This window comes from Scyliorhinus canicula, chromosome 1 (genome assembly GCF_902713615.1).
Source record: "Scyliorhinus canicula chromosome 1, sScyCan1.1, whole genome shotgun sequence".
Taxonomy (NCBI): Eukaryota; Metazoa; Chordata; class Chondrichthyes; order Carcharhiniformes; family Scyliorhinidae; genus Scyliorhinus; species Scyliorhinus canicula.
Genome location: NC_052146.1, coordinates 50202445 through 50219165, shown reverse-complemented (window position 1 = coordinate 50219165; position 16721 = coordinate 50202445). Strand labels below are relative to the sequence as shown.

Genomic DNA, 16721 nt, shown 5'->3' with positions numbered 1-16721 from the left:
TCGACCCAGTGGGTTTGTCCACAGGATCGGCCGCCCCGCACCGATCCTCCATCCGGTGGGGGGCTTGCAGCCGCGCAGCGTAAAGTCCCCGACTTTACCTGCGGATATGACCGCAGAATGGCTGGGTCCGTGGCCGCGCATGCGCACGGCGGCGGTGGCATCGTGCAATATGGCACAGGCGCAGTGGAGCTGACCTACCAAAAACTGCCCCCCTGTATTAAGCCTCGCCATCCCCGGACCACCCCCCACCAGTGCCCCCAGCCTTCCTCCCCCCCCCCCCCATGCGAAGCCCTCCCTGTCACGGAATGGTTCTCCCCCCCCCCCCCCCCCCCCCGCCGACTGTGGCAGCGCTGAACTCAGTCCGCAGCCGCCACGTGAGGTTCCCGAATGGTATGAGCACACACGGGCGATGCCGTCGGGGACTCAGCCCATCAGGGGCGGGGCATCGGGGGAAAGCCTCAGTGATGTCCTGAGGATGTCCGTTAGGCGTGCGCCGTACTCCTCGAGTATGCCGTTTTTGAAGGGTTGGAGCATCGCAAAAACGGTACCGCCCCCGATTCTGGCACAAATGTGGATTCTTCGGCCGATCGGAGAATCCAGCCACTCATCTCTCATCCAAGACGTTTCCTAACATGTGGAATTGCTAAATACTTTGGATACCATTGGCAGGTTACAGACTTTCTCAATGGCAATAGCTGAAAAATGTGCATTAATATTTGCCAATGTTAAATCATCAAACCACTAAGGTCTGGTGCACATATCATATTTCACCGACTTTATTCAATTATCATAGCTCAAGTGCAAGCAACATTCTCTGTACCCAAGAGCAAATCAGCATCCTTCAAAAGCAATGTACAATTTTCTGTATTAGCACCAGCTATTAAGAAACATTTGAAAAAAAGCTTAAGTTTCAAATAATGCTCCAATCAAGTAACAACAACCATACATGGCATAATATCTGACAATCTGGTTGTACTTGCAAAGTTTCCTGATGGGTGGTCAGCTGCCAGGGAACTAATGGAGATGAACAAGTTACAGAAAGGTGCAACATGTACCCAATGGCGACCTGTCGTAGAACAATTGACTTTAATTATGGACTTTTATTTGACACGACCGTTAGTCGGGGAAGACCGAGGTGGTGGTTTTGGCACCTCACCCCCCATTCATTCTGCAGTGCCTGCCTGCATGACTTGACATGGGTAAGAGGATGCACAGCTATAGGTCCATCAGGTAACTCTGACTGAAAATGTGTAGCCCTTCTGGGAGTGACATTTTCTCATTAAGTTATTACAAAACATTACAGGCTTCAAAAAGTCCCTTTACGTAGCAGGCTATTGGCTGTAAAATACATTAGCTAAGAAATCCTGCCATATGCTTTAACTTATGTGGATTTGTGCTTCCATCTAGTCAAAATGGAACACTAGGTCCAACAAATTTCATCCAGTATACAACAGTGCTTTTGTAAGATTGCATTTTAAATGAAACTTTGGTAAAGGCTAGTGATTATCTTGCAAAATTTACACCACAAATGGTGCTCAGTCAGACACTTATAATTTCCCACTCATTTAAAAATCAGCTTCATAAAAGTTAGCACAGGACTATTTTGAGTAAGGCTGATTAAACATAACGGCTTAACCCGATTTAAAATAATTTTCTTTTAATCTGGTAAATGTTCTTAGGTTTTCAGTTCCACTCGACCAATACAGGAAAAAACTTCCACAGATCGGGATGCCCCACGTGCATTAGCTTGCTGAAAGGAGATTTGCTCCATTGAAATGCTGGAACTTCGTCCCATGTCGGGCCATTCACTGCAATCATCTGGTAGGTCTTGTGTAACTCAAACGAAGTAACCTAGGTATTAACACAAAATACAGATCATCAAATGCGTTGACCCTAGCTTTAGAGAGCCACTTTGGTCACAATACTAGGCCCGGAGAGAGGAGCAGCTTATTGGAAATAGTTATTGATCTCCAAAAGAAATGAGGAAATATTTGTGGAACACAAGCACTGTTAACTAAATAAATCCTTGGCGTTTCAGGCAGCGAATTACTTTTGGCTTGTTAGGTAAACTACAATATCACAAAAAGTAATGACAGAGACAACCTGTTATCTTTGTTGAAAGAAGAATTTGTTACAGACTTAAAGTAATTGCAAAAGAAGCAATGGAGCGACGCGAGGAAAAACGTTTTATTGCAGGGAGCAGTTAGGATGTGGAGGGCACTGTCTTGGGAGTGTGGCGGAGGCAGTTCAATCAACGCATTTCTGATGGAATTGGATTATTATTGGACAAGCAGGAATGTGCAGGCCGATGAGAAGAAGGGCAGGGGATGGCATGAGATAAATTGCTCCTTTGGAGAGCCAGCACAGACACAACGGGCTGAAGGGCCTCCTTCTCTGTGATTCTGTGAGGAGGGTTAACCCTGTGCTATAGAATCTTTGGAGAGTGCCATGGGACCTCCAATGCCTTACTGGGCAAGCAGATGAAACAGTATATAAATGAAAGGACCTCAGTCAATGTAACAATGTGATACAGGAGTATCAGGTTCAATTATACACTCGGGTCATGTTGCATGATTCAAATCCACAACCTTCTGACCCAAAGGTGAGAGTACTGCCAATTAGGGCGGCATGGTGGTGCAGTGGCTAGCACTGCTGCCTCACGGCGCCGAGGACTTGGGTTCGATCCTGGCCCTGGGTCACTGTCCGTGTGGAGTTTGCACATTCTCCCATGCCTGTGTGGGTCTCAACCCCACAACCCAAAGATGTGCAGGGTAGGTGGATTGGCCACACTAAATTGCCCCTTAATTGCAAAAAACAAATTGTGTATTCTAAATTTATAGTTTAAAAAAAAGAGTACTGCCAAGTGGGTCAAGGTTGTACGGCACATCAGTCCATCTGCAAACATAATGGTAGAGGTGGCATCATAAAAGAAGGTTAACAGTACTATTAATGACAGATTATTTCTTCAGGAGCTCCTGCATTGCTGGGTTAATTGTTCAAACCTTTTTTCTTAACCAGAGCTCCTTTGTGAATTGTGCAAATATCCATTTTAGGAAAGGAGTTAAATTCTTATCTAAGTTTTCAGCTGATATCAGACACCAATAGATTGTAAGTCGAAGTGTCTGGTTCATGGAGGGAGCGAAGAATGAGAAAGTGAAACGTTACCTAAAAGGACAAATGTAAACATGATTAAAATAACTTCTGCTCGGAATTGAAATTTCTTTATCCAGGAATAGAAGAAAGAGAAACTAAACCAACAGTGGCTGAAATTATACTGCAGGCCAGCCAGTAAATGAATGAAAAAGACAAAATATTTTAAGTGGACCTGTCATCAGAATTCCTGCTGTTCTTACGGAAGGTCCCATCCAAAGTTTTAATTGATCTTTTCCCTTTCAGATGCTGTTCTAGGTTTCCAACATTTGCTACCCCCCACTTCCCCACCCGATTCTTTACTCTGCTCAATGCAATCCAAGATAATCTCACCTTCATGTCTGTACCTCCATGTGATCGCTGTCCTAATGCTGAGAATGGGTAAGTCCCATTGGCTGGATTGAGGTCAGATCGAGCTGAGATTGAATTCTCACCGTTGCGTTTAGGATTGCACTGCCCACATTCGGAGAGAGGGTCGTTCTTAAAGTTATTATATCTTGACAAATTAAAAAACAATTGTGATAAATTACTTTGAGAAGTGAAAACACGAGCTAACGATCAAAATTATATTTAAATACATTTTCTCTCTGAACTTTAGTGGTGCAATACATCATGTGAAATCATAGTTTGAAGGCCGACGAAAGCAATATCCTTCCAATTGGAAATTGAAGATTCAGCTGTTACGTGAACCTGTTTTTTTAAAACTGAGAACTCCAAACGAAGATCAAAGGTGCAAAGTGTAGGGCCCCAGCACAATTCCTCCATTGCAGCTGTAACTACACTTCAATAGTAATTCACTGCTATGTAACATTTCCTGACGTTTGGGGTAATAAAAAATACTTGCATTTCTAAGGTGTCTTTGTTTCTTTAAAATGTTGGGGGGTTGCAAAACAGATGACACCAAGAAGAGGTAGTTAGATTATTTATGTTTAAAAGTTTGTAGATTTAAAAGGTGAAGAGCGAAAGAAGCAGAGTTCCAAAGTTTTGAGATCCTGTAAAAATAAGAGTTGGAAAAGATGTGCATGTAGAATAGCGTATTTGGATATGGCAACCTTCTTCTTGATTGTAATGGAGTATAGTACTGTCTATATATCCTGATGACAAAATAGAGAAATTCAGGAGCCTGGAAGAATAGAGGAACAAATAACTTCTTTGAATCTTCTCACTTGCCCATCTTTTGTACAACTATTAGACTTCAGTCAAGGAAACATAACACATCATCATATTCAGACTAATCTCCCTTCCCTTCGCTCTGCAGACATATAGGAATAAATGTATGGAACTACTTAAGAAAAGTTTTAAAACAGTTAATTCATAAAGTGTGGGCATCACTACCTAGGCCAGCATTTGTTGCCTATTGATAATTGTTATTGAGATGGTGGTGATTAACTACTTTCTTAAACTGCTGCGGCCTGTGTGCTGAAAGAACCCCCAGGTAGGGAATTCCAGGATTTCAAATCCTTTTAGCACTGCATTCTGCAAAAGCAGTCACGAGTGATTATTATTTGTCTGAAATAATTATTTCTTCCTTCTAACAAATATTTGTGATTAAATCTTACATTTTCTGATAATGAACATTGTTTTATATTTCACTTAGTAGACAAAGGTGTTGGACCCAATACATTAACATGAGTTCCAAGTCTGAAAATTAGAAGGCGTAATAATGTTTGCTAAGGCAATGCTGTTTTGAAGTTGAAATCCTATGAGTTGAGAGTTAAACAAATCAAACAAGACCTAGAAATGGGTCTAGTTTTAATGTCTGCGTCCTCATTTTGGTAAATCCCATCACTCAGCCAGGCAGACGGATGTGTGAAGTAATTGTCTATGCTTCAACAACTTGCAAGTGCCACTTTTCTAACTTCTAACAATTTCAATCCACGAATGAAAAATGCGATTTCCTAGTCTTGCTGGTTTGGCTCGCAAACTTTTTCAAATTAATAATTCAATCAGCTCCATTCGACATCTTTATCTAAACATGTGGGGCGGGATTCTCCATTGGCTAACGCCATGGGTCATTTAGGTGTCCCCCCCAGGCCAACCCCCGAGGTGCCCTCTGGCCTCAGCCTAACCATCAGCTGTATGGGCACGTTCCAACGCAACCAGTGCCATCTTGTTGGCTGGGATGAGTGTGTGTGGGGATTGTAACGTGTATATGCGGCTGCAACTTGTCAGACTCCCGAGTGTCAATCCCGAGCCCGGCGAATCCTGTACCGTTTGCCATTGGAATTGATTGTGTTTCACATGGCGCTGGTATTAGCCCCTCCCCAGTCGCTAAATCAGTCCAGGTTCGACACAATTCTGCTGTCGTGAAAGTCCACGAATCCTGCCCTGGCGTCAGCACTTAATCTCAGGAACGGAGAAACCAAGCCATAGTGTTCAGATTCAAGAAACTAATGAGGTCTGTGTGTCTGGCACCAGCATATGCTCCGAATTTTGAAATTTCATACTATGTAATAAGTTTGCTATCCTGAGTGTATTATCGCAGAATGTTTTGGAATCTTTTGAACCTTCTAAACAGCAAAACATTTTCACAGTAAAGTGTATATTATAGCGGGTAAATGCAAGTAAATTTGGATTGAGGTTCGATTCAAGACTGATTTAAGACCAAGGACATTAGTATTTTAAAATGCGCCTTTCAAGGGTCAGTTTCAATACATTAGACTAAAATATTACATAGGATCTAATACTTCAGATGGGACAACCTTATGTAATTTTTTATAAATGCCCAAATTATACTCATTTTTCTCTTTAGCATTATGTTTCGAGCAAAAGAACCAGCATCCAGGATTTAAAATCAATGGTCGAATTCTCTGACAGTTGCGATTCACTTTTCCCGCTGGCAGCACACCCCTGCCATGGGTTTCCCACCGGTGTGGGGCGGTTTCAAAGGGAAATCGCATTGTCAAAAGCTGGGAAGATAAAATCCCGCCGCCAAGGAACGGGCGGCTGGGGAACCGGAGAATCCAGTCCAATAGACAGTGAGGTTTCTGTCACTATAATGTACCAAGAAAGCCAGCGGAACCTTGAAAATGAAATGAAATGAAAATCGCTTATTGTCACGAGTAGGTTTCAATGAAGTTACTGTGAAAAACCCCTAGTCGCCACATTCCGGCGCCTGTCCGGGGAGGCTGGTACGCAAATCGAACCGTGCTACTGGCCTGCTTTAAAAGCCAGCGATTTAGCTCAGTGAGCTAAACCAGCACCTTAGGGTGAGCTCACTCTGTTCACTAGTCTAAAAGATCAACACAATGTACAACCATCACCCAAAGCTGACGTAGCTCCACGTACCTCATTAATTTAATCATCGATTCCATGTCTGTAACCAAAGTCTGATTTCGACGGAATATCTGAGCTCGAGGAGTCTTGTTATAACTGAACCAGTCTCCATATTCCTGAACCAAGATTTGTTTACCACTCGCATTAAAGATCTCTTCAAAATACCTATACAAATGAGAGATTTGATTAACATGAATTATAGATAATTCATCAAGATGCATGAAGTTCTGATTTAATGAATGCATAATTTGGTCAAAGTATTTGCTTATATATCTTTTCCCCAATTTGGGGAACTCTGGGTCATGTAACATTATCGTGAGAGTGAGAAAGAGCAGCATCTGATTTCTCGGCCATTGCTTCTCTGAGCTTACCAGAGCAGCAGGCCTGGGACAGTTTTACCTTAGATTTTTCCTTACTGTCGGGAGGGAAATGTTCTCTATATCCAAGTCAATGTGAGAAAGAATCAGAGCAGTGAGGAATTTGTTTCCACAAGCTACAATACATTGTTCCAACTTTCCTCATCGGAAATCTCAGTTAAACAAGCCCCAAGACATTAAGAAAATTCCCAGGAGATGTAAAATGTCAATGTATATATAACCAGACTATTTTAATAAAAATAACTGGCAAGAAAATTAGTGATGTGAAATTTTTTGAGTTCATTCATGGGATATGGGCGTCACCGGCTAGGCCAGCATTTATTGCCCATCCCTAATTGCCCTTGGCCATTCAAGAGTCAATCATATTTCTGTGAATCTAGAGTCACATGTAGGCCAGACCAGGTAAGGTTGGCAGCTTTGCTGCCCTAAAGAACATGTGTAAAACTTTACAATGGTTTCATGGAGCGGGATTCTCCGACCCAGCGTCGCCCGGGGGGTGGGGGGGCGTGAATCCTGCCCCCGCCGGCTGCCGAATTCTCCGCCGCCGGAGATTTGGCGGGGGCGGGAATAGTGCCGTGCCGGTCGGCGAGCTCCCTCCGGCGATTCTCCGGCCCACAGTCCCGCCCGTTCTATGCAGGTCCCGCCAATTGGAGTTGGTTCCTTAACGGCAGGACCTGGCAGCGCGGGCTGGCTCGGGGGGGGGGGGGGGGCGATCTGGCCCCGGGGATTGCTCCCACGGTGGCCTGGCCCGCGATAGGGCCCCACTGATCCGCGGGCGGGCCTGTGCCGTGGAGGCACTCTATTTCTACGTGCCAACCGTGTAAGCCTCTGCGATGGCCAGCACGAAGGTCCAAATATCCAAATCAATGCATGCGCGGGGATGACATCAGCAGCCGCTGACGCTCCCGCGCATGCGCGGACTTGCGCCGGCCGGCGGAGTCCTCCGGCCCCGGCTGGCGCGGCGCCAAAGACCTTCCATGCCGGCCGGCGGGGCGCAAACCACTCCGGCGCCGGCCCAGCCCCTGAAGGTGCGGAGGACTCCGCACCTTTGGGACGGCCTGACGCCAGAGTGGTTCCCGCCACTCCACTGCGCCGTTTCTGCCCACCCCGCCGATTCCCGGAGAATCCCGCCATGGTTACCATTGGGCCTTTTAATTCCAGATTTAAAAAAAATTTAATTCAAATTTGAACCCGAGCCTCTCTGGATTATTGGTCCATTGACAATACCACTACGCTACCGCCACCAATTACATTGCATTTCATCCAGTTACATCTAAACACATGGGGTAGAAGTTTCCCAAAATTTGTCAGACGCTCTATTCAGGAAAAGATTTCTCCAAATATGGCACCGGAGCATTGTGACTCTCTGCGAGCTCTCCCCAACAGATCCACTTTTTACTTAATTTATACTCGTTCTAATCTTTTAAAAATTAATTCTAAAACTAACATTATTACTAACTTCTCTCTTTTATCTTTTCTTGCAGGCTTGAACATCCTCCGAGGCCCTTGGAGACCTTTTGACCCGACCCAATCTGACCTCCGCGAACTGGAAGATCGGGCCCAAACCAGAAGTGAAGCCCCGACCTCGATTTGGAGCCGACCCGGACCTCGGAGCTACCAACCCGGCTTAACTACCGACGCCAGCCCCCGGATCGCCCGGCCCAGTCCCCAGAGCTCCCGATCCGACCCCCGACAGCAAGACCCGGCCCAACACAACCCGGAGAGGCCTGCCCAACAACCCGAACTACCTGGTGATGGAAGAAAGAAAAATCCAAGTAGAAGGCCTACTTCAAGATCCGACCCCAGGAGCGCCCAGGGAGGGAACAGACTAAGGGACTCTGCCCAACCTGTCTCAAGAAGCCCCTGCCCACGACCCAGGACCCCCGAAACGGCGGAGACCTCGCGCGAGGACCCGAACGCGCTGCAAGGTATTCCCGCGTCCGCAGAACGCTGGGACCCATCCGGATCGCAAACATGCCCCCCCAGCAACCCCTCTACCTCAACCAGCGCCCGGGACCCTGTCAGACGCGACCCCGGATACATAAACAGCGCCCTGGTCCCCGCCAGCGCCCTGGACCTCGCCAGGCGCAACCACCTACCTTCCACAAGGGCTGACGTCTCCCATCGGATCCCAGGATCATCCAGCTGCAGCCGCCGACCGAGGAAGCGAGGGAAAAGTGGCGGTCTGCAGGTTAGACTGAAGCAACGCGGTTTCAAGACCCCTCTCCCCAGTATACTCCTGGCAAACATCCAAGTGATCGAAAACAAGCTGGATGAACTTAATGCCAGACTTACCTCTCAGAGGGAAGTAAGAGACTGTAGTGTGCTCTGTTTCACAGAGACATGACTCACCCCGCCTCACCGGACTGTGCCATACAATCTGAAGGCTTCTCAATTCACCGGGCAGACCGCACAGCGTCATCAGGCAAAGCGAAAGGTGGAGGGGTGTGCCTCCTCATCAACCCCTCCTGGTGCTTCGATGTGGCAACACTGGCGACCTACTGCTCCCCGGACCCGGAATACCTGACCGTGAAGTGCCACCCATACTATCTTCCACGTGAGTTCACTTCAGCCATTATCACAGTGGTCTACATCCCACCCCAGGCAGAAGTGAGGAAGGCGCTGGATGAACTGTACACAGTTATAAACAACTATGAAACAGAACACCCGGAGGCCTTGTTCATCGTGGCCGGACACTTCAACAAGACCAACCTCAAGAGTGTACTGCCAAAATTCTACCAGCACAGCTCCTGTCCCACCGGGGGCGACAACACTCTTGACCACTGCTACTCAAAAATCAAGGGCGCCTACCGTTCCATCCCCCGACTGCACTTTGGGAAATCTGACCAGAAGACTGTGCTCCTTCTCCCGGCATACAAGCAGAAACTCAAGCCAGAAAATCCAGCTAAGAAGGTTGTGCAGTGCTGGCCCGAGGAGACAGAAGAGCCCCTACGTGACTGCTTAGAGACAGTGGACTGGTCCATATTTAAGAACTCAGTGACCAACTTAAATGAGTACGCCACCACCGTCACAGACTTCATCAGCAAATGTGTGGACGACTGCGTGCCAAAGAAAGCAGTACGTACGTTCCCCAACCGGAAACCATGGCTCAATCGCGAGATTGACTCCCGACTGAAGGACACGGCTGAGGCGTTCAAGGCAGACAACCCTGACCTATACATGAAATCCAGGTATGACCGCCACAAAGCCATCCGAGATGCCAAGAGGGAATATCAAACCAAGCTAGAGTCACAGACAGACTCTCGGCGGTTGTGGCAAGGACTAAACAACATAACGGGCTACAAGGCGAAGCCGAGCAGTATGTTCAGCAACAGCGTACCCCTCCCTGATGAACTCAATGCATTATATGCTCGGTTCGAGCAGGTAACCAACAATCCACTGTAGAGTGCCCCAGCAGCAAATAACTCACCCATACCCACCATCACGGCTTCCGAAGTCAGATCGGCCTTCCTGAAAGTGAACTCTCGGAAGGCGACGGGCGCAGATGGGATCCCTGGACTCCTACATCAGACTCCTATTTATTGACTACAGCTCCGCCTTCAACACCATTAACCCAGCCAAGCTCATATCAAAGCTCCAAAACCTAGGACTTGGCTCCCCACTCTGCAAGTGGATCCTCGACTTCCTGACCCATAGACCACAATCAGTAAGAATAAACAACAACACCTCATCCACAATAGTCGTCAATACCGGGGCCCCGCAAGGCTGCGTACTTAGCCCCCTACTCTACTCCCTGTATACACACGGCTGCATGGCAAAATTTGGTTCCAACTCCATCTACAAGTTTGCTGACGATACGACCATAGTGGGCCGGATCGCGAATAATGACAAGTCAGAATACAGGAGGGAGATAGAGAACCTAGCAGAGTGGTGTAGCGACAACAATCTCTCCCTCAATGCCAGCAAAACTAAGGAGCTGGTCATTGACTTCAGGAAGCAAAGTACTGTACACACCCCTGTCAGCATCAACGGGGCCGAGCTGGAGATGGTTAGCAGTTTCAAATTCCTAGGGGTGCATATCGCCAAAAATCTGCCTGTTCCACCCACATCGACGTTACCAACAAGAAAGCACAACAGCGCCTATACTTCCTCAGGAAACTAAGGAAATTCGGCATGTCCACATTAACCCTTACCAACTTTTACAGATGCACCATAGAAAGCATCCTATTGGGCTGCATCACAGCCTGGTATGGCAACTGCTCGGCCCAGGACCGCAAGAAACTTCAGAGAGTCGTGAACACCGCTCAGTCGATCACACAAACCTGCCTCCCATCCATTGACTCCATCTACACCTCCCGCTGCCTGGGGAAAGCGGGCAGCATAATCAAAGATTCCTCCCACCCGGCTTACTCACCCTTCCAACTTCCTCCATCAGGCAGGCGATACAGAAGTCTGAGAACACGCACGAACAGACTCGAAAACAGCTTCTTCCCCACTGTTACCAGACTCCTAAATGACCCTCTTATGGACTGACCTCATTAACACTACACCCTGTATGCTTCACCCGATGCCGGTGCTTATGTAGTTACATTGTATATCTTGTGTTTCCCTATTATGTATTTTCTTTTATTCTCTTTTCTTCCCATGTACTTAATGATCTGTTGAGCTGCTCACAGAAAAATACTTTTCACTGTACCTCGGTACACGTGACAATAAATAAATCCAATCCAATCCATCCAAAGGCTCTGACTAAAGACCGCCGTGTTTCTCTCCAGATGCACCGCTGAGTTTTCAGACTAGATTTTCTAGCACGCAGTGCACAGAAAACCTGGGGGCGTAGTTTGCTCTGGAAGGGCAGGGCCTGATAGAGCCAGCAAGTCTGGATCCACAGAAATTGGGGTACCTTCTTTAAAGGGTGCCCCGCCTCCCTCTACAAGCATCTGGCGACCCTCCCCACCATGGCAGTATCCAGGGGGCACTCCCTCCCCCCCGACAATGGCAGTATCGGGAACACTCTTCCTCCTGACCATCCCTGAGCGCTCTCACCCCTCACCCTCCCACGCCTCCCCACATCAGTATCGGGGACACTTTTTCACCACCGCCATGGGCTGTATCAGAAGGCATTCTTCCACATCCCCACTCCCGAACCATGGCAGTATCGCGCTCACAGCTGTCACTCTTCCCATTCACAGCATCACCTCCTCTCTTCACAGACATCGCACTCCCTCTCTTCACAGGCTTCATCCTCCCCCTTCACAAGTAATGCCTGCCCTCTTCACAGGCAACACTTCCCTTCCTCACAGGCTTCACCCTCCCCCTGTCACAGGAAATACCCTCTCCCCTTCACAGGCATTGCCTCTCCCCTCACAAGCATTACCCTCTCCTTCACAGGCAAAATTCACAGGCAACAGCCCGCACCACCACCACCCCCACCCTTCATTACCCCACTACGCCACCACCTCCCCATGAACATGATATGTAGGATGGGTTCACCAATGTTGATGTTTAGGGAGGGTAATGATAACTAAATACAATTTTTTAAAAAATTAATTCATGGGATGTGCACGTCACTGGCTGTGCCAGCATAGAACATAGAACAGTACAGCACAGAACAGGCCCTTCGGCCCTCGATGTTGTGCCGAGCAATGATCACCCTACTCAAACCCACGTATCCACCCTATTCCCGTAACCCAACAACCCCCCCTTACCCTTACTTTTTAGGACACTACGGGCAATTTAGCATGGCCAATCCACCTAACCCGCACATCTTTGGACTGTGGGAGGAAACCGGAGCACCCGGAGGAAACCCACGCAGACACAGGGAGGATGTGCAGACTCCGCATGTATTGCCCATTCCTAATTGCCCTTGAGTGGGCAGTTAAGGGTGAACCACATTACTGTGGAACTGGAGTCACATATAGGCCAGACCAGGTAAGGATGGCAGATTTCCTTTCCTAAAAGGCATTGTGAACCAGGTGGGTTTTTACGACAATCGACAATGGTTTCATGATCATCATTACTTTAAATTCCATCTTTTCATCAAATTGAAATTTCACTATCTGCAGTTGTGAGATTTGAACTCGAAGTCTCTGGTTTACGAGTACAGTGACAATACCACTGTGCCACCGCGTCCCCAAAATACAAACGAAAAGAAAGGATGGAAGAGCATTTCTGTGTTATAAAGTTATAGAACATGAAGGGAATACTTTGAATTTAACTTATGAAGTCAAAAGATCACTAAGCTCCAAACACTAGCTTATGGAGTCCATCAAAATCCACACTTACGGTATGTTGTAACTGGCCCAGTATCCTCTCTGCATCAGTTCCTCTGTTTTATCAGCAATAGCTATTTGCCCACTGTAATTGCAATTCCAAGGTTACATGAGAGATTATGGAATACAATATCAAAACATGCACAATAGCGATTTGTAGAATACAATCAACAAACTGCACCTTTTCTAGTTATACAGACATCCGAGGCAAAAATTAAAACACTTCAAAAATTCTAAATTCTGTTAACATTTTTATACAAAAAATGGAAATAATTTATAAAGAAAGCATACGCTGCAAAGGAGAATTTCTAAAAATGCTGTACAAAGGTTTTTCCGGGTAAGTAAATTAATGAATCCATCAGATTTCATTCATACTTACGGTATTTGTTCCAGAATTGTCAACAAGTTCTTTTTAATATTAAAGTAGCCTGGTGTAAAATAGTTATAGTCCACAATCATCCACTGATTATTGTAACTGTAAAACAAAGTGAAAACCCGATAAAATAGCTTAATGTTTTATCAGCAGCAATCTGTGTTACTCTACATTATTTCAGTGGTCATTAAAGCAGAGTAAGAGAGCATTGAAATGGCAGGGAAGATAGAGTCTTCCCTGCCAAGGAAGAAAGAAATAGGGGCATGATTCTCCGGCCTCGTTGCGCACTCATTCGAGCGAAACGAGGCTGGTGAATAGGGGGAAGAGGCCAAAAACAAGATCCGGGCCAGGCACCAAACAGTTTGCGATGCAACTGGCCCACTCCCGCAGGCGAAATCGGGATCTCGCAGTAGCGTGGTGAGAAACCAATTATCACCACTTAAGCCCAATTTCCATGCAATTAATGGGAGCCACCCAATATCCAATGACCTCCTGTCATTCAGCGGCCTCCCCAGCAAGTGCTCACAATGGCGCCGATTAGTACTCCTTTTGAAAAACGTGAAGCTGGCAGAAGGGCCTTTGTGGAGAGGCGAGGAGGTGAGAGCCTGGCAAACAGCCTGGGGGCGCTGGGCTTGCCACCCCAGTACTCGGCGGGGGATGGGTGACCCTCGGCTGGGGGTGGGAGACCGCCCACAGGGCGGGTCGCCATGGGAGGATGGGTGTTAGGCGCAAGGGGGGTAACTAGGGGAACTGCTCGCGGCGCCATCATGCCAACCCTGGATCGTGTGTACTCGTTCCAGGGGTAACCCTTGTCCCTGTCCTTCTGCCCCAATGACCACACGTAACTCCCACCGACTGTTGAGGCCTCTGTCGGTGCGGCTGAAGGCTATTGCTAATAAGGAATTGCCAATCATGGTTAAGTGAGCACTTCACACATGCCACATGGATCCTTGTGGGTGGGCGAGCCATGTAGCATGTGATGGTCATTGCACAGTATCCCAATCACACCATGGTGCCTGGACTCGGTGCTTAGACACTGTGGGAGGCAACACCATACACGCAGCAGCCAACATCTGAACACCCAGCGGATGGGACACACTTCCGGGGACATGCCCACAACTGGAGGGTGGGTGAGCGCCACAGGGAGTTGGGGGGGGGGGGGTGCCTGGAGAACTGGGCAAAGGGTCCAGAAGCCAGCTTGCATTGCAGAAGGGAGTGACAGAGGCATCATAAAGGTCGAGCAGTACTTAAAACAGCGTCTGCACAACCAGTCCCACTCAGCTCGCAGCCATGGTGCCAAGATGATCGGCCCCAAGACCTAGGTTTGAGGATGCAGACCTGAGGAGGCTCCTCGATGCGATGGAGACCAAGAGGAATGTACTATTCCCCTGAAGGTCCAGGAGGGTGAGCCACAGGGCAGCTAGTGCCACCTGGGAATAGGTTGTGGAGGCTGTGAGCTCATACAGTGTCGCAAGAAGGTCAATGACCTACACTGGACAGCTCGGGTGAATTGACACCAATGCCATCAGCCCCCACTGAAACCTTTCCGCCCCAAGCGAGCATTCCCCCCACTCCCAAACCCTCGATGCAGCCGCCAACCCTCCCTTCACTGTGAACCACGTGAGCAGATAACAGTTCTCTCTCTTCAGTCAGTATAGTAAGAAGTCTTACAACACCAGGTTAAAGTCCAACAGGTTTGTTTCAAACACGAGCTTTCGGAGCACGGCTCCTTCTTCAGGTGAATGGAAAGGCTTGTTCCAGAAATGTTTATATAGACACAGTCAGAGATGCCCCGGAAGAAGGAGCCGTGCTCCGAAAGCTCGTGTTTGAAACAAACCTGTTGGACTTTAACCTGGTGTTGTAAGACTTCTTACTGTGCTCACCCCAGTCCAACGCCGGCATCTCCACATTCAGTCAGTATGGCAGTCAGTAGGGCTGGTTTAGCTCACTCAGCTAAATCGCTGGCTTTTAAAGCAGACCAAGCAGGCCAGCAGCACGGTTCGATTCCCGTACCAGCCTCCCCGGACAGGCGCCGGAATGTGGCGACTAGGGGCTTTTCACAGTAACCTCATTGAAGCCTACTCGTGACAATAAGCGATTTTCATTTCATTTTTTCATTTCTTCACAAAGCTGAGTATCCACCGGGTCGCACCTGGAGTACCTGTCAGACGGGAATCTTTATTGCCATACTGACTGACCCATTACTCCCACTGACCATGTCCATTCTCCCGCAGATCCCCCAGCTGTCAGGACCAGCCCATGCTGGGTGGCCCCCTCCCTTGCCTCCCCGGAGAAGACCTCAGAGGAGAGCTCCGAGGATGCCACAATCAACACGGCACAGCTGTCATCCCCACCCTTCACCAGCACAGATATACACACCTTGGTGGGAAACATTAATGGACAGGCTTTTGGGGCACAATCTGGTGAACACCACAAAATTGTTGATGTACATCAGGTGGAGGCAGAAACCCCAGGCGAGACAGTAGTCGGAGGTCCGCTGGCACCCAGATCCCAGCCATATGCTGAGCCAGGATTACTTAGAGCTGCTGGAGACTCTGGGAGGGGCTGGGACATTCAGAGGGAGATGTCAGCAACACTCTAGCAGGTCCATAGTCGATTGGAGGAGTCCCAGAAGCTACTGGTGCAGGAGATGTAGCTGGCAATGCATGGCACCGAGGCCAACACTGCTAGGGTGGCGACAGCAGTGGAGGGACTGGTGCACGACTTCAGCGCCATTAGTGAAAGTGTCCAAGGCGTGGTGTAGTCGGTGACGGCCATGACTGAGGACCTCGGCAGAATGTCTGACTCGCTGGGGGATGTGACCCAGTGCCAGGCTGACCTTGATGAGGTGCTCTGTGACATGTCCCGCTCTCAGATGGGAATGGTCGAGGCGCTGCGGAGCTTGTCCCAGTTGCATGTTTGCATTGTCAAGTCACTGCAGAACATGGCCCAATCTCTGAGCAGCATCGTCGACGGCATTGACACAATGTGGAGCCGCCAGGACTGTCAGAGCCAGATGACGCAGAGGCAGCCGGGCTCAAACCAGGTGCCCCTCTGTCCCGAGGTGAACCGGTGTTGGCGGAAGAATTTGCTATATTTGTCATGATTGGTATAATAAAGATGTCTCAAAGTATTGTAATAGCACAGGTCAAGGGCAAACCAGCAGGCAAGGGGTTAAACATATACCAAGGGAAAACCAGCAAGCAAAGGGTTAAGGTCTCCCACACTGGAAATGATTTAATCATCTCACAGAGCATTTGAATATGAAAAGGGAAACACAGGAGGTCCCAGTAAGTCTAAGGGATCCATTGT

At 48.1% G+C, this 16721-nt stretch overlaps 1 protein-coding gene across 1 annotated transcript in view; it reads right to left on the bottom strand.

Moving 5' to 3' along the window:
• Positions 1–752: 752 nt before the first annotated feature.
• The window catches only part of plbd2 (phospholipase B domain containing 2), an 88671-nt gene continuing 72702 nt past the window's right edge, over positions 753–16721 (bottom strand). Inside the window, exons 8-12 of the mRNA XM_038790579.1 lie at positions 13416–13511; positions 13050–13121; positions 6439–6591; positions 3484–3646; positions 753–1851 (exon numbers count right to left, since the gene is read on the bottom strand). Coding sequence (XP_038646507.1) covers positions 1684–1851; positions 3484–3646; positions 6439–6591; positions 13050–13121; positions 13416–13511 — 652 coding nt within the window. The 3' untranslated portion in view covers positions 753–1683. The remainder of the gene's footprint in view (positions 1852–3483; positions 3647–6438; positions 6592–13049; positions 13122–13415; positions 13512–16721) is intronic.